The 27,607-nt window shown below is 50.6% G+C and overlaps 1 protein-coding gene across 1 annotated transcript in view; it reads right to left on the minus strand.

Annotated features, from left to right (window-relative positions):
• Positions 1 to 27,607, minus strand: part of LOC122393847 (acid phosphatase type 7-like) — a 102,847-nt gene that overhangs the window by 10,688 nt on the left and 64,552 nt on the right. Inside the window, exon 8 of the mRNA XM_043390261.1 lies at positions 3,935 to 4,106. Within this exon, the coding sequence (XP_043246196.1) occupies positions 3,935 to 4,106 (172 nt within the window). The remainder of the gene's footprint in view (positions 1 to 3,934; positions 4,107 to 27,607) is intronic.

Genomic DNA, 27,607 nt, shown 5'->3' on the forward strand with positions numbered 1-27,607 from the left:
CACACACACACACACACACACACACACACACACACACACACACACACACACACACACACACACACACACACACACACACACACACACACACACACACACACACACACACACACACACACACACACACACACACACACACACACACACACACCGGCGGGTAGCGGGAGCATGTCCGACTAAAACGGCGGCCGGTGGGCGGTGAGAGGAAACCGCAGCACCGAGCAGCGGCAACCAGCGGGAACGACAGCAGAGCGCGGCAACCAGCGGGAACGGCAGCAGAGCCGAAACCAGCGGGAACGACAGCAGAGCGCGGCAACCAGCGGGAACGACAGCAGAGCGCGGCAACCAGCGGGAACGGCAGCAGAGCGCGGAAACCAGAGGGAACGACAGCAGAGCGCGGAAACCAGAGGGAACGACAGCAGAGCGCGGAAACCAGAGGGAACGACAGCAGAGCGCGGCAACCAGCGGGAACGACAGCAGAGCCGAAACCAGCGGGAACGGCAGCAGAACAGCGGAAACCAGACGGAACGACAGCAGAGCGCGGCAACCAGCGGGAACGGCAGCAGAGCCGAAACCAGCGGGAACGACAGCAGAGCGCGGAAACCAGACGGAACGGCAACAGAGCGCGGAAACCAGCGGGAACGACAGCAGAGCGCGGAAACCAGAGGGAACGACAGCAGAGCGCGGAAACAAGAGGGAACGACAGCAGAGCGCGGCAACCAGAGGGACAACAGCAGAGCGCGGAAACAAGAGGGAACGACAGCAGAGCGCGGAAACCAGAGGGAACGACAGCAGAGCGCGGCAACCAGAGGGACAACAGCAGAGCGCGGAAACAAGAGGGAACGCCAACAGAGCGCGGAAACCAGCGGGAACGACAGCAGAACGCGGACACCAGCGGGAACGGCAGCACTGTGCGCAGCATATGGATGGCAGATGTCAAGTGAAAACTATGCGCAATATGAGCGTGGAGCAGGGAGCGCACGCTGAGTGCTCAGAGATAAAGGATCAGCGGTGCCATGGTTCACTACTCAGTACTCGGTAAGAATAACGCCTCACTGTCGTCAATAACGCAAATATCCGAGCTCAGGCGATAGAAACTGAATGAGGATGACGCCACATCAAACAAGTCTCGAAATGGTTTCAAACGCAGGCAGAATACGCTCATTTTGCAATGTAGGTACATACCGTCTGGATGGATCACGAGGTTAACGAGTAAAACGCCTTTTGGGGCGACCAACGGAGCGAGCGAGAGGGTGGGCCTTGCACGTGTGAAATTGCGATGGGGCACCTCCAACTAACTTGTGCACTGCACCCTACTAACCGGTCAATAGCGATGTGCCAAATTTGAGCACAATCGGCCTAGTCGTTCTTGAGATCTGGAAGCGGCACCCTGCACGTGCGCACGTGCAAAATGGGTCCCAACTGACTTTTGCATGGCACCCTACTAACCGGTCCCTAACCATGTACCAAATTTCAGCACAATCGGTTCAGCCGTTCTCGAGATCTCAAATCGACCCCTGCACGTGCGCACGTGCAGCAGCACCCCAACTGTGGCACATGGATATGCTTGCCTAGTGGGTGCCTACCTAGTACCTACATGCCAACTTTCAGCGCAATCGGCTCAGTAGTTACCGAGACATTGCAACTATTACAAAAGTGACACCTCTCCGTTTTGCAAGTGGCAGTTGGGGCATTCCACGATAGATCGTACCACTTTTTTCCAATTTGACACCCTCATCTCTCTGAATTTGACGAGAATCGTTCTCAGGGTTTCAGGGGTAATCAGGTGCTCTGAATCCACCTGTAACAGTTTCAGGCTTATCAGATAAATATTTTGTGAGTTATGGTGCATAACATTTTTTTGGATCCTGCTTTGCAGCGCTAAGTTTGGCGGGCTGTAACTCTAAGACGGATTATTAAAATGTCAAATGTTGTATTACATTGAACTTGCAATGAAACAGAGATAAATATGTATTTTTGAAATTTCGAAAAATACGCTATTTTTATATATGACACATCGAGATTTCTTTCATTTGCATTTTTTGGACTTTGGGACCAATTTTTTTTGAATTTTTATTTCTTTAAAAAATATTTGGCACATTGTTAAGAAGTATGCAAAAAATTAGGAAGGTGTTCTTTCTATAAATGTATTTATTTTACGTCACGATAACGGTTTCGAATAGTGATTTCGGGAGCGGAGCTTACAAATGGCGTGGTAAAGCTGCCTAGTGACATCACGGGTTGCTGAAATTTCAATTGAAGTCTGAGTCATCTGAAAAAAAAATGAAAAGAGGGTTCCTCAAACCCTCTTTCCTATAAGCGCGAGAGTGAAAAAGGCTGTTTGGTTCTGACATTGTTTTGGACGCCAATGACCATAGCTGTCCGAGGTGAAAGTTACAGGACGCATACATGGTGTCCTCCAGAGGTCTCACAACTTGTATATCTGGGAATTTTGTAAGGTTACATGAGGTCAGGTCGGTCACGTGACGTCACTGTCAATGGGGAAAAATAAAAACTGTCATTTTGGCGCCGAGAATGATCTAAAACTATCTCACGTACATGGTATAGTGATTTCATGCACTCCTTGCAAAGTCCAATGCTTCACTTTTGCATTGTTAACCTTGCATGACGTCATTTATGACGTCACTAGGGTCGTACCAGTTTTTCGTCAATAACTCCCGATCCAATTGAGCTATAGAGTCGGGAAAGTCACCAATGGACTCAGGAAGACCTTCCGAATCGAATGATATGCCATATGATACCCTTTGCCCAGTTTCGTGACCTGAGGGGCTCTGACCTGACCTTGACCCGAGGTCAACTACTTAAGTTGACCTCACCCTTTAAAAAGTATACCATTCGACGCACCTGAGCTAGGCGAACACAATGATGCCAAAATCGCGGCTCTGCGGCCATTTTTTGCGAAGTTATTTACTAAAAACCGAACCCGTAACTTCAGTCACTTGACCTGACCTCAGACGCTACCGATTAACCTGAGACCTTAAAATCGGGTACCAATTGCTGCGACTTGTAACGGCACACACGCTCGTTTTTCCGCGAGGCTCTAGGTCTATTAGAAGCGAAACGGCGTGCTGGGGTCGTATCAACCCCTCCAAAACCCATTTTGTTTGCGGGAAAATGAGGAACTTATAGAAAGAACACATTTCCAATTTTTTGCATGTCGATTTGAAATGACATGAAGTTTATTTTGAATAAATAAAAATGTGAAAGATTTTGGTCGCAAAAGTCATTAGAGGCCAATGAAAAAAGATTAAGGTTTTTGTTCAACAATGAAAATTTTTCTTTGGATTTTTTAAAATCCAAAGAAACAGTCACTGAAATTCATCAAAAGTAGTCAATTACGGGGTAAAAGGGATGGGTCTACTACCCAGCAAAAAAAAAAAAAAACGCGGGCCAATCGGTCCAGCGGTTGCTGAGATACAAGCCTCTGAAAAGCGTTACAGGCCGGGCCGGGCCGGGCCGCTCATACTGAGATTTTTCCGTTACCTATATTGAAAAGACTTCGCTTCGCTCGCTGCGCTCGCTCGCTCGTAACAACCTTTTCAGGCTCATTGTAAAAGAAAATGACGATTAGAAGCTTTAACTTAATAACCTTATGTAGGGGCGCTCTGACCCCCACCTAGGCCCGAGCGGTGTAGACGGCCTGTCCCGCCCCCCCCCCTCCCCAGTGCCTAACTCCCAGCGTCCTCCGCCGACCCACTGTATAGCGCACACCCGAGGAGGGTACCGCCGATCCGGTAACGATGTGCACGGGTGTACAGTGTACAGTGTGCGGTGCACGGTGTACACTGTACAGTGCACGGTGTACGGTGTACACTGTACAGTGCACGGTGTACAGTGCACAGTGCACAGTGCACGGTGTACACTGCACAGTGCACGGTGTACAGTGTACAGTGTACCCGCTCTGACCACGTACCGCCGATCCCGTGACGATGTGTACGGGCGCGCCCGGGTTGCGGTACGGGTCGGCGGCCGTGCCGTTGTACACAGTCTCGTTGTAGACGGGCCACAGCCGCTCGTACGAGTGTTCGTGCGCCCAGATGGCCAGGTCGACCCCGTACTCCATCAGCAGCTCCTCCATGCCGTACCTGGGCCGCGCAACACACACTAGCTCAGACTGAGTACAAAACCAGCCGGGGTCAGACTGAGTACAAAACCACACTGGGTCAGACTGAGTACAAAACCAGCCGGGGTCAGACTGAGTACAAAGCCAGCTGCAGGGTCAGACTGAGTATAAAACCAGCCGGGGTCAGACTGAGTACAAAGCCAGCCAGGGTCAGACTGAGTATAAAACCAGCCGGGATCAGACTGCATAGGCGGCGGAACGGGGAGGGCACCGGGGCACCGTGTCCCCCTTTGATTTTGGCATTTTAACATTAGCCCTATGGGCGTTGCATGGAAAGAATGGGACCAAAAGTCGGCAGTGCCCCCCCCCTTAATTGAAGGTGTTCCGCCGCTACTGTGACAGACTGAGTACAAAACCACACTGGGTCAGACTGAGTACAAAACCAGCCAGGGTCAGACTGAGTACAAAACCAGCCGGGGTCAGACTGAGTACAAAACCAGCCGGGGTCAGACTGAGTACAAAACCACACTGGGTCAGACTGAGTACAAAACCAGCCGGGGTCAGACTGAGTACAAAACCAGCCGGGGTCAGACTGAGTACAAAACCACACTGGGTCAGACTGAGTACAAAACCAGCCGGGGTCAGACTGAGTACAAAACCACACTGGGTCAGACTGAATACAAAACCAGCCCAGTTCGGAGGAGCTGACAGGCGGCGGCCAAGTCGGATCGCTTCCATGGCCAGCCGAGGTCGGAAAAGGTAACACAAACATGGGAAACATGCATAAAATAAACTGAAAACCACGGCGAGATCGACAACTTTGACGGGCGCATCCAACGGGCTAGTAAAGCAAGACAATTGAAATCGATCAGAGCTATAATGTGAAAAGGGCGAGGTGTGAGGACCACTGGCCTCCAGTGTCAGCGGGCTGGGCAGCTGTGCGAGGTGTGAGGACCACTGGCCTCCAGTGTCAGCGGGCTGCGCAGCTGTGCGAGGTGTGAGGACCACTGGCCTCCAGTGTCAGCGGGCTGCGCAGCTGCGCGAGGTGTGAGGACCACTGGCCTCCAGTGTCAGCGGGCTGCGCAGCTGTGCGAGGTGTGAGGACCACTGGCCTCCAGTGTCAGCGGGCTGCGCAGCTGCGGGCACCTGGGACCGCGGATACGCGAATCGCATACATGCATACATGTACGGCCCTCCAGGTATTAAGTGGTTGGTTCCCAACATCACAATAAGCGATCTGCATTGAAGAATACGTCTAATGGCTGTTGAAAACCATTGCCAAAGGGTGTGCACGAGCCCTCTTCTCATTTCTATTGAGTCATATTACAGGTGTGTCTCTGTCATTCAAAGTTATTACACCAAAAGCACATAGGCTAACCAACCATTCTTTTGCTGGAGGGCCGTACGGCTGGTTCATCTCAACGTTCGCACCGTCCACAAAAGAGCGATAACGATATCTCTGCAGCGTACCTTTAACCCGCGCCGGGCCGGTGCTCGGCGCCAACCGCGCCGGCCGGTGGGAAGGGGTGTCTGAACAACCACCTCCCCCGTCTAACGCAGCTCCTGGGCCACAACAATAGAGCTACAGCGCTGCGGAAAAGCGCATTCGATAACCCTTATAGCGTTCTTTCTGGACTGCGCCCTCAGAATTGACCTCAGGTCAACGGTTAACCTCCGGACGGCAATAACTAAACAATAGCCTTTTTAATAAAAAAGTAACCGTGCTCTCATAATTAAAATCGAAAATCGTAAAAAGGCCAGATAATCTCGAGGAACTTTCGGCTTACGCCTAATAGAGCGAATTGAAGAAGGCGTAAGCCGGAAGCTCCTCGAGGTTATCTGGCTTTTTACGATTTTCAATTTTAACTATGAGAGTACGGTTACTTTTTTATTATACTTTTAACCCGCGAGTTGCTGGGGGGGGGGGGGGCGTTAAACGCCCCCATTTTTTTCGCCGGGCCATAGCACCATAAAAACGGCGCGTTACCTGTAGTGAATTGATTGAAGCTTATTTTGACAAAGCTTCAAAAAAAAATCGGTCGGAGATTTTGAGATATCGAGGTTTTAGTGACGTCATGATTTCTGAGTTTTCGACCAAAAACGGCATATGTTCAAAAAATCATATAAAATCACAGAATAGTCATACAGACATACCCTGAACGCCAATACCATGACGACTGCCAATACCATGAACAATCAAATGGCTATCTTCGATTATTGATTATCGTTCCGCATTTTCCAAAATCTTGAACTGAATCTTGGCAATTTCTCGTGAATACTTCACGACCATGATACATGCATTTCTTAAATTGAATTTTTGAGCCAAACACGTACACATATGATAAAATGAATGTCACCATCGTATTCTACGCCCAAAATTACCCATATAACATGTGTCACAGGCTGCGAATATCAATTTTGATTTTCGGGGATATGTGCCTACCCGGTTGACCTGACCTTGACCCTGACCTATGCTTGAATGACCCCTACATGGAGCTGACACCATTGCAGACCTTATATGAAGGCTTGTGCACCGTTTTGACAGAGTTTATGACGAGAGGCGCCCATTGCGAAGTCCTGAAGTCAATGCTACTGAAAGCCCGATTTCAGGTGTTTGACCTGACCTTGACCCGACCTGTGAGCTTAAAATTCAACATTTAAGTACTCATCAGAAGCGTCTCGTCGCGTTCTTTCGTTTGCCGCCTCGTGCGTTTCGCTGCGCCTATTGGTTCTGCGCCTATTGGAGTTATCGGCTGGGGGCGTTTAACGCCCCCCCCCCCCCCAGCAAACGGCGGGTGGCGAAATACCCCAGCAACTGCCGGGTTAAGTATGTCTATGTCTCTCAAAACAGTGCTCACAACAATTCAGACTAATAACATTTTTATTAAAAACGTTTTCTGCAGTAACTTTTGGCTAAAGAAAGTTACATTTATTTTGCCAGCATCGTGTAACTATCATCGAGACGCGTCGAATGAACAATTATTTGACCTTAAAAGGTCATTTTGAAAATTTGACGTCAGGTCAATGTCATGACCTGACCGGAAAAAGTCATGTTGCATAACAGTCGATTCCTTTTGTCGAGATGATTACAGGGGTGGATATTTGTGCCGAGTTGGGGTAGCACGAGCTTTCCCAATTCCACGCCGGCTTGACTTTGGAGCCGCAACAGACGGCGGAGGTCAAGGTCACCGCTAGGGCAGCGGCGGATTTGCTGCGCCCGTGCTACCCCAACTCGGCGCATTTGTCCACCCTTGGAGACGAACACATCTGAGGTGTTTTCATCACTCTAGCATGCCTCTATCAAAAGTTATTGTCAGAAAACCGCTGGGGACCTTTAACCCTCGTCCCTCGCCGGCACAGGGTTGATCGCCGGTTGATGCAACCCCCCTTCTAAGGTTTTTCGCGGATAACTCGCGTAAAAAGCGGCCGATCGCGACGAAACTTTCAGGACCCTCGCATTGATCAATTTTACAACTACCCTGAAAATTTCATGGCCCTGACCCAAATGACCTTTGACCTGTGACCTCTTTTCCGAGACCATGTTTGGCCGGAATCGCGATTCCGCGTATGTCGGCTCGCATTAGCCGCGAGATTGCAAGCTTTTCGTTGTTTCAAACGTTCAAACATGTGATTTGATGTTGCTCCCATGCATTAGGGTGGGTGTCAATGTCACCTGAAGGTCAGGTCAGGTCACTGACCTTTGGTGACCTCGGTTCACTTTTTCGAGCTTTACATGTTTCTAAGCTAGTTTTTGGAGCTGAATTCGAATTTAGCAACCATTTGAACATTTACGAAGTAGCTTTAATACCTTCGTAATATGTTACGAAGCTGTCAGAGGCGGTTGACGCGTATTACGAATACCCGTCACGACCCCTACCGGTTGATCTGACCTGACCTGACCCGACCTGGTCTAAATGCTTAAAGACATCATCTCTGATCAAAACTAACACGATGTTCGTGATCAGCACCCCGGAAAACCCCACAGCAGCCACACTTAACGACTTTCTAACAGGTCCCGATTTTCCCGTTTTTCGGGTCATTGACCTGACCTGGAAGGTCACCCGATGACCTAGGACCTTAAAATTGGATATCATCGGCTTCCTCTCGTGACGGGCAACACGCTCGTTTTTCCGCGAAGCTCTAGCTCGATCAGGGGCCAAACGCGAGGGGGGTCGTACCCCCCCCCCTTGGGCCGTCGAAGGACGCAAAATGGCTTGTGCCGGCGAAGGTTAATGATCTGAGGCCTGTTTCACTAAAAACTTGTATTTACAAGTGTTTGTAGTTTACAATTCATGAGTATTTTTACCAACTACGTAAAAACCGATCTCACTAAGCTTCATCGCCAGTGGCACCTCCGAAAAGAAAATGTTTGCAAATAAACTTGTAAACAGTAAAATTGTTTTTAATCAAGAACTATAGCATGTTAAAGATATTGTTTCTTTGTATCAAATAAAGTCAAAAGCTGTATTCATGTCAAAAGCTGCCTAATTAAATTATAAATAATGATGCTGTTGGAAAAAGATATAAATGATAGTTCACATTGTCCTATTATTGAAAGAAAATAACACGCAAAACATTTGACAGCAGAAGACTGTTGAATGCAATTATGGCGCGCGAATGACAAAACATGACGATATCTTAATACCGATCATTTTGCTTCTTAGGGTGTGTGCTAAGTAAAAATTGAGCATGAAACGACTCAACAAAGCATAGTTGTTCTAAATATATGACTGTTTTCATGGGTGGAGAATGTTTGAAAAAGTTACCCCGGCCGGCGACCGATAGTCGGAAAGACGATATGCTCATTGCTCACGTTGTTGTAACTTGTAAACGATCGTCATGAACAACTAGGGCTATTCTGACCAGGGGCCAGGGCTGCAGAGTGCGGAGTCGATAGATATTAAGGTGACTCCGATTCCGACCCCGACTCCGGCTTCAAAAATCGACTCAGTTTCCATCTCCGACTCCAGCTCCGACTCCAGGCATTGCTCATTAAGTCCATATAACCAGTATAACGCCTTTTGGGGCGACTAACGGAGCGAGCGAGAGGGTGGGCCTTGCACGTGCGAAATTGCGAGGAGGTACCTCCAACTGACTTGTGCACGGCACCCTACTAACTGGTCTCTAGCGATGTGCCAAATTTGGGCACAATCGGCCCAGCCGTTCTCGAGATCTGGAAGCGGCACCCTGCACGTGCGCACGTGCAAAATGGGTCCCAACTGACTTGTGCACGGCACCCTACTAACCGGTCCCTAACCGTGTACCAAATTTGAGCGCAATCGGTCCAGCCGTTCCCGAGATCTGGAAACGACCCCTGCACGTGCGCACGTGCAGCAGCACCCCAACTCTGGCACATGTATATGCAGTGCCTAGTGGGTGCCTACCTACATGCCAACTTTCAGCGCAATTGGCCAAGTAGTTACCGAGATATTGCAACAATTACAAAACTGACACCTCTTCGTTTTGCACGTGGCACGTGCATAAGGGGTCACCCACATGCATCAGGAATAGTCCAATACTTGGTAGAAGGAATGAAGCTACCCTACAAAAATTACCGCGTGTAAATCGGTCAAGTGGTTGCTGAGATATAAGCCTCGCAAAAGCGTGACCACGGCCGGCCGGCCGGCCGGCCGGCCGGCCGCTCATACTCAGAAATTTCCGTTAATCTAAGGAAAGACTACGCTCGCTTCGCTCGCTCCGTAATGAAATCAAATTTTCGGTTGGATATTTTTTATCTTGCCTGAAACGGGAGTTTTGCGCGCTCCAAGGCCTTGTATTGCAAATGAGTACTCTTGAAATAGCATGCAAAATAAAAACAGGTTTTGACGCAGCAGCCTTCTTCAGCTTTTTTCAATAAAAACGCTGGTCCAAAAGAGGTCCTTACATTCAACATAACCTGATTTTGAAAGGTCAACGAAAGAAAAATCGTCAAGCAACCAGGTGCAAGGCATGACTTTGCGCCATGCAGTCTTTACTCCAACTGTTACGGGCGGCTGTGACCGCCCGTTGTGGCATGCCTGGCGCCGCCCGTGGCGCCTCCCCGGCTGGCCGCGCCCGGCGCCGCCCCTGCCGCGTGGCCCTCGGGCGGGGTCGAGGGCTGGCGCTGGCTGGGCGGTCGGCGGCCCGGGAGAGGCAGGGAGACCGTGGTTACGAGCGGTTGGCTCTGTGGTTCTTGTTTGGGCCTCTGCCGATAATACAGTAAAGCATCGAGTCTGAGTGTGTTCAGCTCCCGCAACATTTGGCGCGGTCGGTAGGACTGCAGAAGACGACAAAGGGTGAGTTCATTAATTTCATTTGATGATATTTATTGAAATTTAGTTCATGAATGTTGATTGTCGTAACTAGTCTGTGCTCGACAAAAAGCGGGCGGTTTGCTCGAAAATAGAACGCCGATATTTTCTGTTCTGAGGGGAACGTTAGGAATAAGGCGGTCCGCCTGGGTGCAGTTTTGAATAATTTGGTGAATTGTTTCCGCTGGCCATGGATTTCAACGACACTATTTTGGTATCGCGAACCCCTCGTTTTGCGGGTATAGAGACAGATGATTGGGAGCGGTGGATATCTCGTTTCGAGTCGTTAACGGTGGGACTCGGAGACGTTGAGCGAGTTAAGCGGCTGTTGCCTCTGCTGGATGGCGTCGCACTCGATTATGCGCATTCGCTGTATCAGGGTGACAGTTCGTACTCTGAGATAAAGTCAGGACTTGGGGTCCGGTTTGGTCGGTTAATCGAGCCCTTACAGGCGCAGGCCGAGCTGGGGCGCGCCTCCCAGTCGCCGGGGGAATCAGCTGAGAGCTTCGCTGACCGTATTAAGAGACTGGGGCGGGCTGCGTTCCCTCATTCTACCGGTCCGTCAGGGGAGGGAAAAGGTCCTGAGGAAACGTATGCAGAGAGGGCGTTCGTGATGAAAACCCTGACGAGTCGGTTCATATGTGGACTTCGGGATGAGTGGCTCCAGACGAAACTGTGCCACCGTAATCCTGAGTCACTGTCTGCGGCTGTAGCGGTGATCCGAGAGCTGCATAAACGCCAGGAGGTCGTCCAGGCGGTACGCGCTGCTAACCCATCGACGCATACAGGTACTGGGCCCCTTCCCCTGGGTGCTGTAGCGTCAGCTGTTCATGCAGAGGTAGGAGGTGGGTCGCAGCAGGATGCAAGGATAGCTCAGCTGCAGCAGGAGATCGGCCAGCTGCGGTCTTCGTTGGAGGCGTTCGCCGTTGCCAAGACGGACCACCTGCCTGAGGCTGTCAAATGTTACGGGTGTGGTGCCCCCGGCCATTTTCGGCGTGACTGCCCGGTGGTACGCCGTGGTCAGCCGAGAACTGGACCGAGAGCCACCAGGGTGAAATGTTTTTCGTGCGGGCAGGAGGGTCACATTCGGAGCAACTGTCAGTCGGCTGTACAAGCTGCCACCCCGCTCCAACCGTTTTGTTTATTCTGTGGCGAGGCTGGGCACTGGATGGCGGCATGCCATTCTCGCCTGCAGCAGGGGCCTCCAGCAATGGGTGGACGTCGGGGGCTGATGTCGAGGGAAGCCCTTCCATCTGATAAGCCGGCGGAAAACTAGGAGCAGCTGGCCCTGTGGGACAAGAGCCGGCTGCGTGTATCCAGTCCCGATTAACTGCAACAGCCATTCGAGTCCACTTGGGCAGCCTCGAAGTATGGGCGCTGGTCGATTCGGGTGCCGACTTTTCCATGGTCAGGGATGGGCTCCAGCAGCGGTTGAAAACGGAACTGGCTTGTCAGGCCACCACCCCGACGCGGTCCGCGAAGGGAGCTGGTGGTAGCCCCCTGAACATCGTTGAGGTGCTCCGTGATGTCCCTATCCAGGTGGAGGAGGAGTCGATTGTGTGTCCACGACTGGCTGTGGTGTCGGGGCTGGTCTATGACGTGATCCTTGGACGTGACTTCTGTTGCCAAAACAGAACTATCATTGACGATGAGAAGGGGGTGATCCGTATGAAAGGGATGACGATTCCACTTCCAACATACCCTGAGATCCGTCCCCCGCGGGCTAGAGTCATTCTTGGCGATGCAGTAACACTACCAGGTCGTTCGGTAACAACGGTAGCAGCAGTGGTGCAGCGACTTGATGGCCAGGGACCTTTTGTGACGTCAGCAGGCTCGGTAAGTGGGATGATGGAGCCAAGCCGCACGGCGGAGCGTGAGGATCTATTGATTCCACGGGCTGTGGTGGTGATCGCCTCCAATGGCACCATACCTATCCGGTTGACGAATGTCGGAGCGGAGGGCGTCCGTCTCTTGAAGGGCTCTGATGTCGGGACGTTCCTTGCGTTTGGGGGCGGTGAAGACGCCCTGTGTGTTTTGTGTCCCGGGGCAGACTGTGCCGATTGCAATGTGGCGAGCTGTGGAGATGGAGGTAATCCATCTCATGATCCTGGAGAGGTGGAACCGGAGGTGCAGCAAGCCCTGTCACCAGAACTGACAGACTTGAGTGAGAGAGGTCGTAACAAACTACGGGGTTTATTTGAGACCTACAGTGACGTCTTCAGTAAAAGACCGGGAGACATTGGTCGTACAGGTGTGACAAAACACAGGATTGACACGGGGGATGCAGTCCCAGTCAAACAACGTCCACGACGGATACCCATGAAAGTCCGAGACCAGGTAGAGAAACAAAAAGAAAAGATGTTACAGGATGGTGTCATTGAGGAAAGCGAAAGTCCGTGGTGTTCGCCGGTCGTGTTGGTGCGCAAGAAAGATGGATCCTTCCGCTTCTGCGTCGACCTGAGGGCTGTGAACGCAGTGACGAAGGGCTTCGCCATGCCGCTCCCACGAATCGACGACTCGCTCGATACCCTGTCAAGGGCGAGGTGGTTTACCACGCTGGACATGGCCACAGGGTATTGGCAGGTTGAACTGGCGGCTGAAGATCGAGAGAAGACGGCATTTTCGACTGGAAAAGGCCTCCATCAGTTCAGAGTCATGGCAATGGGTCTCAAGAACGCCAGCGGCACTTTCCAGAAGATGATGGAACTGATTCTCGCAGGCCTTGACACCAAAAGCTGTTTGGTGTACTTGGATGACGTCATCTTGTTCAACAGGACCGAGGAAGAACATCTGGCTACCCTGCAGGAGGTACTCCTGAGGATTCAGCAAGCCGGGCTGAAGCTAAAGGCACAGAAATGTCGATTCGCACGCAAGGAGGTGACTTTCCTTGGACATCTCGTCTCCGAGGAAGGGATACGTCCAGATCCGCATAACGTGGACAAGGTCCTGGCCTGGCCGCAGCCGTCATCTGAGGAGGAGATGAAAAGCTTCTTAGGCCTGTGCGGGTACTACGCGCGGTTTATTCAGGGGTATGCCGCGATTACAAAGCCACTTAGGGACGCCGCAGTAGAGGAGGGACGAATCAGGTGGTCCGAACCGATGCGCATTGCATTCGAGCTGTTGAAGTCCACTCTGTCCTCGCCTCCCGTACTGGCTTTGCCAACAGGTGAAGGGACGTTCGTCCTGTATACAGACGCATGCAACTCTGCTGTGGGTGTGGTGCTGGCTGAACGCATTGGAGATGAGGAAAAGGTGATCGCCTATGAGAGTAAGGCACTCACAAAGCAGCAGACGAGATGGCCGACTTACGATAAGGAACTCTGGGCGATCGTTCATGGCATCAGACATTTCCGTCAGTACACTGTTGGTGCCAGATTTGAAGTGGTGACCGACCACAAGCCGCTGGCAAACATACCGACATCGATCGCAGCAGAGCGAGACGGCACAGGACGTCGTGGTCGATGGGCGATCGAGCTGAGTTCTTTCGACTTCAATGTTCGGATCCGCAGCGGTCTGGCCCACGGGAACGCTGATGCGCTGTCTCGCAGACCACCAGATATGGCGTCTGCGGTCCGATCTGGTCAAGCCCAAGGCCAGGGGTGGTGTCCCGGTCGCTCTGTCTCAGAGAGAGGAGATAGAACGGGGACGGTGGGGTCAGTAGCGGGCGGCTCGCCCGCGCCGACGGAAGGCGGTTCGCCTGAGTCGGTTGTGACTCTTGTAGCTCCAACTGCTGTATTCTCAAGGCTTACGCAGGAACCGGCTGCTGTATCAGTCGCTGTGTCACAATCAGTCCAAGAACGGACCCTCCCTCCAATCGCCCAGGCGCAAGCCAGTGACGCGACGCTGTCGGCTCTCCGAAGAGCACACGAGAGGAAGGAGAAGCCAAGGCCTGCAGCGTTCGCTGGGTGGGGAGTGCTGCGAAAACACTGGAGCAAGGTGCGCGTCATGAATGGAGTAATCGGCATTGCCTCGGGTCGACAGTTCCAGGCGGCGGTGCCTCAAACTGAACGGGCCGAGATCATCCGACTGGCGCATGATGATCCATCGAGCGGGCACATGGGTCGCAGACGGACCATCGCCCGGGTGAAGGCTCGATTCGTCTGGCCGGGGATGAATGAGGACATCCGGAGCTTCTGTGCCTCGTGCACGCCGTGTCAGCGGCGGTACAGACCGGCACCCAAAAGACGAGCACCGATGGTTACCGAGGTTACCTCACGACCCTTCCAGAGAATAGCCATGGACATCACGGAGATGCCTGTGTCGAGAAGAGGCAACCGATATGTGCTCGTGATCATGGATTACTTCTCAAAGTTCGTACGAATCTTCCCGATGCCGAATCAGAAGACAGAAACGGTGATGGAGGCACTCCTTCACTGGGTTCAGGAGCTTGGTGTTCCCGAGAGGCTTCACACAGATCAGGGCGCTCAATTCGAATCTCTGATGATGCGTGAGCTGTATCAGAGGCTCGGCATCCACAAGACTAGAACAACGCCTTATCATCCTGAGAGCGACGGGATGGTGGAGCGCTTCATGAGGACCCTGAAAGACATGGTGTCGAAATACATCGACAGCCAGGGCCTTGACTGGGACGAAAGTACCAGATCATACGCCATGGCCTACAATTCTTCCCTCCACGAAACCACCGGTCACACACCTTTCTACATGATCCATGGCTTTGAGCCTCGGTTGCCTTTGGATGTAATGTACGGAACCGATGAAGTCGCAATACCAGCTGAAACCTTCCTGAACAAACGGCTGAAGAACATGAAGCGGGTCTTCGCACAGGTGAGGAGAGCCTCCTCCCAATCAGCTGCTCGAATGGCGGTTCGCCATGACAGCAAACTCAATTTTACCGCGTACCCAACGGGCTTGAAGGTGTGGGTACGAGACCACACTGCCGCTGTGGGAGGAAAACCGAAGCTGGGTCTGCCGTTTAAAGGACCGGTGACCATCGTCGAGAGAAGAGGCACACCGGGGGAGGAAGTTACCTACCGGATACAGGACGTCCGCGGCAAGACACGCGTCGTGCACCACAACGACCTCAAGGAGTTCATCCCTCGTCGGACCGACTTGCAGCCAGTTCAGGATCCGAGTGGTCCAAAGGGACGTGGTGAGGCCGTGGGGGTGGATCCCGTGAGCGACTGTGGTAACGAGCATGGCGTTCTGCTCGAGGTGCCGCTAATGCACTTACTCGGGAGAGCTGGCCCATCTGGTGATGTGGGCGTCGCTCAGAGGGGAATGTTGCCGCCAATGTCATACGTGACCAGATCAGGCCGAGTGTCGCGACCACCTGAAAGGTTCCAGGCGGGACTATGAGTGTGGTGGAGGTGGTGAAGGCTGTGATTGTGTATATAGTTGTAATGTAAATAGCGTGTCGTAAGTGTCGCATTGTTCAATGTATGATTGTTTCCGTGAGGGGGGAGGGGTGTTACGGGCGGCTGTGACCGCCCGTTGTGGCATGCCTGGCGCCGCCCGTGGCGCCTCCCCGGCTGGCCGCGCCCGGCGCCGCCCCTGCCGCGTGGCCCTCGGGCGGGGTCGAGGGCTGGCGCTGGCTGGGCGGTCGGCGGCCCGGGAGAGGCAGGGAGACCGTGGTTACGAGCGGTTGGCTCTGTGGTTCTTGTTTGGGCCTCTGCCGATAATACAGTAAAGCATCGAGTCTGAGTGTGTTCAGCTCCCGCAACACAACTCCGGAATCGGAGTCGGTAAGATTTTAGTGACTCCAGCTCCGACTTCGACTTCGGGCAAAACTGCCGACTCCGACCGACTCCGAATCCGACTCCGCAACCCTGATTCTGACCCATGGAAATTGAACAATGGATGTTGTGTTTGTTAACTGTTCAAGGATGAGCGTTGTATCCGACATCGTATTATTCATAACATTTTTGGAATGATTGAAAAGGAAATTTCCTTTTAAGTGATTTTTTTTTACTTAACCTGCAATTTCACACCATACCCCATATCATATGCCATTTTGAATAAATGTTGCGTTTTCAGCTTTTTATTGTGTCTCAAAATAGGGGCATTCCACGTCAAATCAAACACCGAAATCCGTCATCCCCTTCGATTTTTCTGAAAATTTGTAGGCAGACTGGGCATGGTTCAAAACTGAGTTACGTATAATATTTTCGAAATTTGATAACGTATCGCTGAGATATATGTAGGTCATCGAATATAGCGAAAAATGCCACACATCAATTTTTTAAATGGCTATAACTCTGGTTCCTTTTCTGGTATCAAAATGATATTAACAGGGTCTTATAGGCAATTAATAAGACTTTGATTTTTAATTATAAAATTAAATTGAAGTGACCTTGAAATGCATTTGACCTTGAATTAAAACAGAAAAATTCAAATAGCAAAAAACACGTCACCTTCGATTTGGGTAATTTTTACATATTATGTCCGTCACAATGTTCTTAACCATCTGTGAAAAAATTGGAGTGGGCCATTCATAACTTTCGCGGCAAACGCCGTTTTCATGCATCAACATCACGCAACCGCGCGTGACCTTGAAAGACAGAGTCAAGACATGCTGCTTGTGTACACTTTCTGAAATGAATGATTGCTGATTAGTGATATCCCAAACTCTGCGAGAATGGAAATGCATAGTCATCGTAGTCAAGCATTCACGTTCCATAGTAAAAGTGTCTCAGGCAAACGGTATTTTGCGGTGAATTTTGAGCCATGTGGAAATGCATCATGAAGTAAATTCAACGAAAACATTATCACGCAACGATATCTTCACGTCTTTTGATCTTCACTATACGAAAGAACATACATTTTTTAAAGTATGTATGGGGAATTTCTAGTTAATCCAATAATAAATATGGCAGTTAGAGGCCTGCTAAGAGTAACATGTCGCCGGCTGAGGCGGGCTCGGCCGATGCGGGAAACGCAGCAATCACAATTTTGTGTTTACACGTTCATATTTCAATTGTTTACCAACCGATTTTCAAAATCCTTTCACCATAAGATTGCCTGTACATTTCTTAGACTGGGGGGATCCGTGCTATCGTAAGTTATATCGGACGTGGCTGCGAAACTTCTCTCGGTACGAAACTTCTCTTGATCGGAAGAAAATCGGAGGGATGAAAAAGAAAGAGCGGCAAATCGGAGCTACGTTGTACGTAAGTTGTTTCGCAGCGTTTAAATGCCAGTTTTACTACGATTTAAATGCCAAGCAGATCAGCTGACCTCGTAGTACCATGTCGATAAGGTCGAATTCCCCATACGCCTATAGTGTAAAAGTGACCCCTATTGCAAATGGGCTGTCAGGGACATCTCCTCCTCTGTAAATTTGGAGGGATCATGTGTCGGCATTCCCACGTTCTTTTCGGAGTCCATCTGTTCCATTTGGAGCCCGTCAGTTGGCGTCAAGAGTTGGCACAGCGAGCGCCCCGAAGACTGCGTCTGCGCACGAGGCTTCGCGATGGAGGAGTATTTTGACGAAATCGCCCTCGCTGCAGAAGAAATAGAGGGACTTGTTGAGAAAGAGGAGGCCGCAGTGTGCCGACGACTTTAAACTGTACGCCAACGCCAACACCCAAGGCAATCAGGGGGCGCTCAGATGATCGGGAGGTTTCAATTGATCAGGGACCCACCAGGTGACCAGGGAACCCTCTGATAACCAGGGGTCCTTCCAGTAACCAGGGACTCCTTCAATAACCAGGGGCCCCTCAGTAAACGTGGGCCACTCAGGTTACTGCAAGAGACAGGAGTCCCTTATAACCAGGGACCGGCAAGGTCTCTCAGGTCCGTTTTTGACAAAGCTGTTATTGATGTCATATGCGAGCCCTTTGCCACCAGCAGAGGGCCCTTTCAAGCCTTTTTAGGGCCGTTTAACGTCTCTTGAGTTTCCTTTGAGGCTAAGGGCCTCTTCAGCAGCCGAGGGGTCTTTGAGGCCTTTTTGAGGGCCTCTTAACGTCAGCTGAGGACCGTTGGACGCCATCTGAGGACCGTTTGGGGCCTTCTGATGGCCAGTAGATGCCAACTGAGGGCTCTCTGACACCAGCTGAGGGCACGCTGACACCAACTGGGGGCCTCCTGACACCAGCTAAGGGCGCTTTTATATTTGACACGAGCTCAGGGCCCTTTGACGCCCTTTGAGACCTTCTGAGGTCCGTTTGACGCCAGCAGAGGACCCTTTGGGGTCATATGAGGGCCCTTTGCTGCCTTCTAAGCGGCCTTTGAGGCTTTTTGATGGCCGCTTGACGCCACCTGAGGACCGTTGCGGTTGGACTCCAGTTACGGACCGTTTGAGGCCTTCTGATGGCCATTTTGCGCCAACTGAGGGCCGGGGGGCCCTCTGACACTAGCTGGGGGCCCTCTGACACCAGATAAGGGCCCTTTAAGGCCTTCTGAAGTCCGGTTAACGCTAGCGGAGGGCCTTTTGAGGCCAAATGAGGGCCCTTTGATACCTTATAAGGGCTCCTTGAGGCTTTTGAGGGCCGCGTGACGGCATCTGAGGACCGTTGTACTCCAGCTGACAACCGTTTGAGGCCTTCAGATGGACTTTTGGCGCCAGCTGAGGAGGGCTCACTGACACCAGCTGGGGGCCCTCTGACACAAGCTAAGGACTCTTTAAGGCCTTCGGAGGGTCGTTTGACGCGAGCTCAGGGCCCTCTGACGCAGGTTTAGGGCCCTTTGACGCCCTTTAAGGTCTTCTGAGGTAGGTTTAACGTTGGCTGAGAGCCCTTTGAACCCATCTGAGGGCCCTTTGAGGCCATCTTGTGGCCCTTCATTTGGCCATCTGAGGGCCCTTTGACACCAGATGAGGGCCATTTGACGCTAACCGAGGGCCCTTCGAGACCATCTGAGGACCCGGTGACCCCATCTGTGGGCCCTTTGAGGTCTTTTGAGGGCCATTGAACTGGCTGCGCTACTGGGCATTTATGGACTCGTATGGGCCTGCTGGGGAACGAGATGGGCCCTCCCGGTCTTTTTAATCATTATTTCAGTTCATTTTACATGGTCTTCGGCGGTCTAAAGATTAGGGGCCCCAACTCAAATGGGGGGGGGAGGCCCGTGTGCCCTCTCCTGTGTGCGGCCTTGCAGACACTACACCGCTTCCCCTCCCTCCGCCATAAACGCACCGCTGCACTGCTAGGCGCCGACAAATACGGACCTGCGCCGCAACCGGCTTTCCCGCGGCCTGCCTCGCGTTGACATAGCCCTTCCCGAACACCAGTGTAACCCCCACGCGGCCTAGGTATCGCCGCGCCCACCTGTCCGCGGCGCGGCCTCTGATGGCGTATCGGATCATTGATGGTGCGATACATGTTTTGGTCAGATTTTCGCAATTAACGCGAAAAATTGCCCAAAACACTTTTTAAATTTCAAAATTGAAAAAAATAATTAAAAAAATGACGTGAAAGTGACCATTTTCAACGTGTAAATTTAAAACGCTCTAGCGCAGCCATTTTTGAAGAAATCGACTTCAAATTTTGCACATGTGTTCATCAACCATATTTGTTTAACATATATTTCGGTTTTGTGAAAATTTTGAAAATTTCTTATATTTTTCTCTTGAGAAAGAGGTAAAGCTTCGCTACGATCGGCCTTCCGATCGACCGAGAAGATTCGTAAAGTTAGTTCGTATCTTCACCATTTGCGATACAACTTGCGTATCTACTTAGCCTACGATGTGATGGATCCCTCCAATATCTGTTCCGATTCAACTTACGTTTGATCGCAACTGCGAGGTGCCTTGCGATCACATGGATCCCCCCAGCTTAGTCTTCTCACTAAGTTTGACGCGAATCGAACGTAATCAGCGGTAGGGAGCGCGATGTAAAGACGGAACCGTTCCGTTCCGTCCCGGCACAGTCTACAATTCAGGCGGCGCGTAGCGGTCGGCGCCGGCTGCCGAGTCGCCGCGTCGCTGCGGCGACAGGATGTTCACTTTACACCGCTATTACTAGAACAATTGTGAACCGATTTTCTTATTGCTTGCACGATGAGATGTCCAATTCAATTCTTGACAGGTAGCCATAATTAATCTCGCATTAATCTTATGAGATATTGGCGAAAAACAGGAGGGGTGGGCGAAATTCGCTCTTCCCCTCCACTGCGCGTGCTAACATACGTTTGCATATGTGCAATTTTCTTCAAAACTTATGAATGGCCCACTCTAATTTTTTCACAGGTTGTTAAGAATATGGTAGGCAATAAAATATATGAAAATGAGCCAAATTGAAGGTGACGTGTTTTTTGCTATTTTAATATTTATGCTTAAGAACAGAGTTAAGCAAACTTCAAGGTCATATATTTAACTAGGTGCAATTCTAAACAAATGCTTAAGAAATTACCTAAACAGTAAGGTTTATTTCATTCAAATCAAACAAGTACAACCAAAGTTATGGTCGTTCAAAAGTATAAAGATGCAACATTTTGTAAAAATTTGATGCCCTATATTTAGAAGACCTGTGGTCAGAATGTGCAAAAAAGATCAATGTAATGTCCGGGGCCACACAGGAACTCGCTCACAAATTTATAATGAAATCGCTGATGATAAGGTGCAAAACAGCCGATTTTTGTTCGATTTGACGTGGAATGCCCCAATAGCTACAAAAGACAACTCACCTCATAGAAGCTTTACAGAGAAAATTGAATGATCAAACCAAAGCACTAAAATGGGTCACTGACATCCACGGACGCAGCCTTTTTCAATGTTGGGCGGCTTTTATAAGACAAACAGGGAGTCGATCCAGGAATATCGACCGGTCCCGGTCTCGCAGCTCAGTCGCCGAGCGTTGGACTCCGCGTGGCGAGAACACGCGTCCCGGTTAAAACAGTCCGAGTTCGAAGCATGACGGACGCTCGGTGTTTATGAGCACCCTGACGGGTACTATTGTTTCCAAATTAAGCTTGATCCTCGCTGTGCCGCACCGCTGTAGTGAATACCCCAGCTGTGAGCGCCGAGACCGAGGATTACGGGAAGGAAGACTGACTGCAGCACTCATGTGTTCACCGGGATAGTCTACCATTTCAGGCTTACGTGGCCTGGCTACATTAGCCGTGTCAGCCACGCTGAGGCGGTGCCGGACATCGAGGCTTGGGACCGCGCCTGGGGCAGGGACGCCTGTGTGACCTTTGATCGCGACACACCTCACTCGCTCGGTTACGGCGGGGCAAGACCGGCCGGGCCAGTCCGGCGAGCATGGCTGGATAAGCAGTACGGCATGCTATCTATGATGGCAATGACACCGGACCTCATTGCTGAACACAATTTCAGCGCGACAAAACCAGTTTTTTATATTCTAGATGAGGATGAGTTGTAAGTAAGTTCTCACTGGGTCAGCACTCACCAACCACAAAAAAATGTTCAAAATCATGCTTTCCGTAATTATACCTTTCCAGAAACATAGCACCATCCGTTGGGTAGGTTATGTTCTATCTTAGCAATAGCTATCATAATCTAAAAGCGGTAGACATTCAAATGGAACTGCCCTTTAGTATGCTCAATGCTTACGCGGTAAAGTATGTGACAAAATGATCAATGCACGCTTTCGCTAAGCGCATGTGTTGCAAATTGCAATTTCGCATTATGTGTGCATGTGTGTTTTTGAAAACGAAAAGTACGCTCATGAACGGGTATGGTTACGGTTAGTGGCAGGCCAGTCGAAGGAAGTGAGGTCAAGGAGTGGTTTAGTGAAAAAGTGCGCCGAAGGCGCGCCAAATTTTCGAAACTGAACAGGATTTGAGTGCAAACTTGGCATTGGCGACCACAAGCTAGGGTTGGAGATAATGGCAGGTTAAGTAAATCATAAATACCTACCTGATTTGCAATAGTACGCCCATGGAAGTCAACATTCGAAGAGCGAGTTTTCTTTGCTCGTATGGAGACAGCTTTTTAGGATTGTCTGTTTTGCATTATTGCACAAAAAGTATCAAAATTCCGAACGTCAGGACCACTGGAATTTCAGGTTTGTAATTACGATGTTTTCTTTCAAGTTTCTGGTCTTCGTGAAACAGAAAGTTTGCGATTCCCATGTTTTCTAGTAAACTTTTTCTTGTAAAAAAGTTTGCAAATTTTAAACTCAAAATTCATGTTCTAAGGTTTTGTGAAATCCAAATCTCAAATGTTGGTAATTATTTCTTGTAAACTCAAGCTTTTTCTTTGTAAATACAAGCTTTATTTGTTAGTGAAACAGGCCTCTGATATGACCTCAGGGACATAAAGCGAGGTCATGGGTGCCATTTTTCGTTTCAGCTTATCAAACTTACCTGTAAACCGGTGTTTGAGAGTGTTTGGAATGACGCTCGTCCAAATGAGGCGCCTTTCAATTTCCTCCCGTTGACTTACAATGAAGAAGTCGCAAAATTGACCGGACCTTAGGTCACCGATATCAAATTTCCGAGATATAAATTTCGTAAAAGTTTGATTTTCGATCGGCACCTTACATGGGACCGTCACGTCTCGCTGATCACTCGCCGCTGCAACGGAATGCTGACTGGCCTTTTACACCTGCGGCATTATCTACCCGAATCTGACCTGTCGACCCTCGTCTCCGCCCCGGTTCTCTGTCACTTTATATACTGCTTTTCTGTTTACGGAAACGGTACCCTTAAAACCTGGACAGAGTTCAAAAGGCCTTGAATTTCTCAGCCAGAGTTATCTCGGGGCGAAAAAAAAGTTTGACCACATATCTGACGTGCAGAGAGAGCTGGGGTGGTTATCGGCACCTGATCTGGTCCAATATCACACCCTGATGTTGGCCCACAAAGTCCAGAGGCATGGCGAGCCCGATTAGCTGGCGGGTATGTTTCGCCGTTGTCGTGATGTGCGTAACCGACGCACACTGGTCGGATATGCCATTCTAGCACGACAGGGCCTCTATCTTCGAACGGACCATCTCGTTTTTTTTTCTCGCTAATAAGTAATAACTCGCGTAAAAAGCGGCCTTTCGCAACAAAACTTTCAGTACCCTCGTGTTAATTACTTTTACACCTACCATGAAAATTTCATGACCCTGACACTAATGACATTTGACCTGTGACCTTCTTTTCGAGAACATGTTCGGCCGGAATCGCGATTCAGCGTACGCCGGCTCGCATTAGCCGCGCATTTGCAGTCTTTTCGTGGTTTCAAGCGTTCAAACATGGGATATGATGTTGCTTCCATGCATTAGGGTGGGTGTCAAGGTCACCAGAAGGTCAGGTCAGGTCACTGACCTTTGCTGACCTCGGTTTATTTTTCCGAGTTTTACATGATTATAGGCCAGTTTTTGGAGCTCATTTCGAATTTTGCAACCATTTGAACATTTACGATGTAGCTTTGGTGCCTTCGTAACATGTTAACAAGCTGTCAGAGGCGGTTGCCACCTATTACGAATACCCGGCAAACCCCTTACTAGTTGACCTGACCTGACCCGACCTGGCCTAAATGCATGAAGACATAATCTATGATCATAGCTAACATGATATTCGTGATCAGCACAAAAAAAAACATGGCAGCCACCCTTTACGACCTTCTAAAAAGTCCCGATGTTCCCGACTTTTAGGTCATTGACCTGACCTGGAGGTTCAACCGCTGACCTAGGACCTTAAAATTGGATATCATCGGCTTCCTCTCGTTACGGACAACACGCTCGTCTTTTCCGCAAAACTCTAGCTCGATCAGGAGCGAAACGGCAGGGGGGGGCACAACGGACCCCCTCTTTACGTTGGCGGTTGGAAAAACGCCACTATGGGCGAGGGTTAACCCGCGCACCGACGGGGGTCTGCGCCAACTTAGTACCGACGGGGGGAGGGATGACCGGCCCCCCCCCCCCCTGAGATCTCGAGAAGGAAGCAAGATAGCGACAAGCGGTAAACGGCATCGGATACGCACGGACATGGTCTACAATTTTTACTAAGGTCATTTTCAGGTCAGGTCAAAGATGACGTCACAGGGGTAAAAAAGTCAAAATGGCGGCGCTAGATATGGAGAGTTTTTCTCGAATAACTTTCGAATTAGTCAAGATAGGAACAAACTAAGGGCATCATCGTGATCCACTCGTCAATCCGCATCGAATGATACATATTGTTGAGATTCGCCTCCCACCGCCGTGCTCCAACACCAACAGGTCACCGGTGCTGATGTATTGGTCTCACACGCTCTGCACCGCGCCGCTCCGTCGTCGGTCAAGGCCCACGCCTGACTGCCCGCCCGGCCGCCCGCTCCGCTGACCCGGGCTGGGTCATAACTTTATACATAATTTAAAATCACATGTTCAAAGTCATTATAATATCAACTTAATAACAACACCTGAAAGCTGGATATTTCCTTGTAGTGACAAGGAAACAAACATTGAAATACTCATCAAATTGGTAGCAAAACACACAATAATGCGCTCCAAAAATAAGAACCGTCCCCCTAGTATCCCTTTGTTTACGTCCCTGCTCCGGGCAGAAGCCATGAAAGAAAAAGAGGCGGCTAAAAACTCTAGGCAATTTGAAAAATTCGAAAACAAATGGGGGAATGTTATAAATATTCTACAAAACATAGGCACCGATTGAAATGTGATGGCCGCCGCCGTCACCGCCGCCGTCGTCGCCATCCCGGTCGCTGCTGTCGGGGGGACCTGGGCTGCCTGCCCTCGCCGCCTCCGGAGAATGGCTGCCGCTGCCTGGCTGCTCGGCCTGCGCTGCCGTCGCCCGCGTTTCGGCTTCCCGCGTCGCCGCGGTGGCCGTGTTGGCGGCCGTTCCCTGGTGGAGCTGATCCGGCTGCTGTGCGCTGATGTGCGTTCTGACATTTGTAACCGGGACGGACGCCGGCACCGATACCCGAGTGGTGTCATACCTGTCAGCTGACGCGCCGCGCGTCCGTCTCGCGGTGGGTGGGTGGGGCCCCCACCGTGGGGGAGGGGGCTGTCGACGAGATGAGCTGAACTCCGCTCTTAATGCGATGTTGCAATGCGTCGTGCGTCAACTCCGTGCTCCGTGCCCGCGCCCCGTGAGAGCCAGGCTGTGGAGGCCGCCGGCGGGCGGGCCACGCTTTGAGCGTTGCCGACGACGGGCCATCTGTACGTAAATGTCTCCGCGGCCTCTGTATTCGGTTGGTGGTGGGTGGCGACCGCTGGCATGCCGGAAGGGCTTGTGGTTCAGAATGGTGATAATGATCTAGTTGATATGCTATTTATGCAGTTTCATGTGCTCTTTACTGCATCTTTTGTGGGCGGATCGCGGAAGGGTGGAAGTGTGATGGATGACTGGACTGTGGCAGTAATGCTGTTTATTTGACAATAAATGCACTATAAAAAAAGACCCGGGCTGGGTCGCTCGCCGGCCCGCCGCCAGGCGGCAGCACCGGACGGGGGCGGCAGCGGCGCGGCGGCCGGTCACCACGCGGATACATATTTATAGGGGAGAGTGGGGAAAGATGCCCAGGGTTTTACTATGTCATATATTATTCGAAAATGACGATCAGAAAGCAAAAACTTGGAGTTTCAACGGAAGCCGACATCATTTTTCTCCAAAAATATCACAATTTCGTGCCTGAAATATGATAACTTTTTTTTGCTATACCTACAGCATTTTCCTGAAGAAGTGAAAGGGGGCATCTTACCCCACAGGGTGGGAAAGACGCCCCCAGGCGCTGGGGAAGATGCCCCCTGCACTATAAGTGGCATAAATGGGCACGTAAATCGCCTGAACGAATCAGTAGTCCCTTCGAGCCTGCAGTAGACACCAAACGTCATCGTAAGGGCCCTTAAAAGTAGTCGTAAGGGGCTTCAGGGGTTATCCTTAGGGCCATCATAGTCCAGTGCGGCCAAACAAGCCTCCTTGGTGGCGTTCGGAGACCACTGTGGAGCCCTTATAGGTCTTCATGATGCTTGAGGGCCCTCGAGCACATCGTGGGGACCTCAGATGCCAGCGCGGCCCGTGGAGCCAACGTGGGAGCCCTCAAAGGATGTCGTGAGGGGCCCTGGAGCCAATAATGGGGCCCACAGAGGCCGTCGTGAGGGCTCTCAGAGTCAAATGCCGCCCAAAAAGTCGCTGTGTGGGCCGAGAGACCGGCATGGAGAGCACCCGACCGTACTGGACTCTCAATAGTCCCAGATCGGCTTTTGTCTCTCATCACAAGTATGTAATAAATGATTTGACGGGCTGCTTGAGGGACAGCCTACGAATTTAGGGGGGGGCGTCTTTCCCCATCAGGACAGGGGGCATCTTACCCCAAGGTACCGAAGTAACATTAAATCAGTAGGTACAATTTGTTAGCCATAAAACTACACCCTGAAATAAACTGTTTGGGACATAGTACACGCATGTCAATGTATCACGACTATAGCAAGTGACGCAAACATTATCTATCTTCTTTGATATTTACAATGTTTTGACACCAAAATATTTTTTGAAAGCAGCAAATAAAAAACATGCAATCACCAGCCAGCCGTTGCCCAACTGAGCTTCGCAAATTTTTGTGCAGTTAACAAGGCAGGCTTCTGCTTTACGCTAAGAACATTAATTTCCAGGTTCGATTCTTTGTTTCGCCGCTAGAGGGGATGGGGCGTCTTTCCCACCCTGGGCATCTTACCCCACTCTCCCCTACGAAATCCCGACAATATTTTGACCTCGAAAGGTCAAGGTCAAAGGTTGACCTCAGGTCACGTGACCCCGACGTCATCATGCATATCATTCGATGCGTCTTGACGAGCTGAACACAATGAGACCATCCGCGCGGCTGTATCTTGTTCCTGTACGGAGTTATTGGCAAAAACCCGCTGGTGACCTTTGATGACGTCACATGACCTTACAGCTGCCCAACAGCAAAACAGACCTCAAGATAGTGAAGGTTGATCATATATGAAGTCATGTATGGTATATGGAGCAATTCCGATCCGTTTTAGTGGTAAAAACAGGGAGCTGATTTTTCCCCCATTGACTTATAATGGGGAGGTCGAGAAAATGACCTGACCTTAGGTCATCGATATCAAAATTCAGAGATATACAAATTGTAGCTACTAATGACTTATAACATCCTGCGACTTTCAAAGGCCTCCGACATCTACTGTAGCTCTGGCACGGTGACAAAGTTGCAAAAAGTGACTTGAGGTTGGGTCATTCAAAGTGACCTGGTGACCTGACCTTTAAAGTTAGGAGGTTCAAACTTGCACATCATGTGTAAAATTGATGAGAGAATAGTCGCATCAAATTTCGCGGCGCTACACGCGACGGTTTTCGCGCTATTCGCGAAAAACCTCATATCCCCCCCCCGTCGGTGCGCGGATGAATTTATTTATTTATTTAT

Source organism: Amphibalanus amphitrite, unplaced genomic scaffold (assembly GCF_019059575.1).
Source record: "Amphibalanus amphitrite isolate SeventyFive unplaced genomic scaffold, NRLGWU_Aamphi_draft 000557F_arrow, whole genome shotgun sequence".
NCBI classification, from domain to species: Eukaryota; Metazoa; Arthropoda; class Thecostraca; order Balanomorpha; family Balanidae; genus Amphibalanus; species Amphibalanus amphitrite.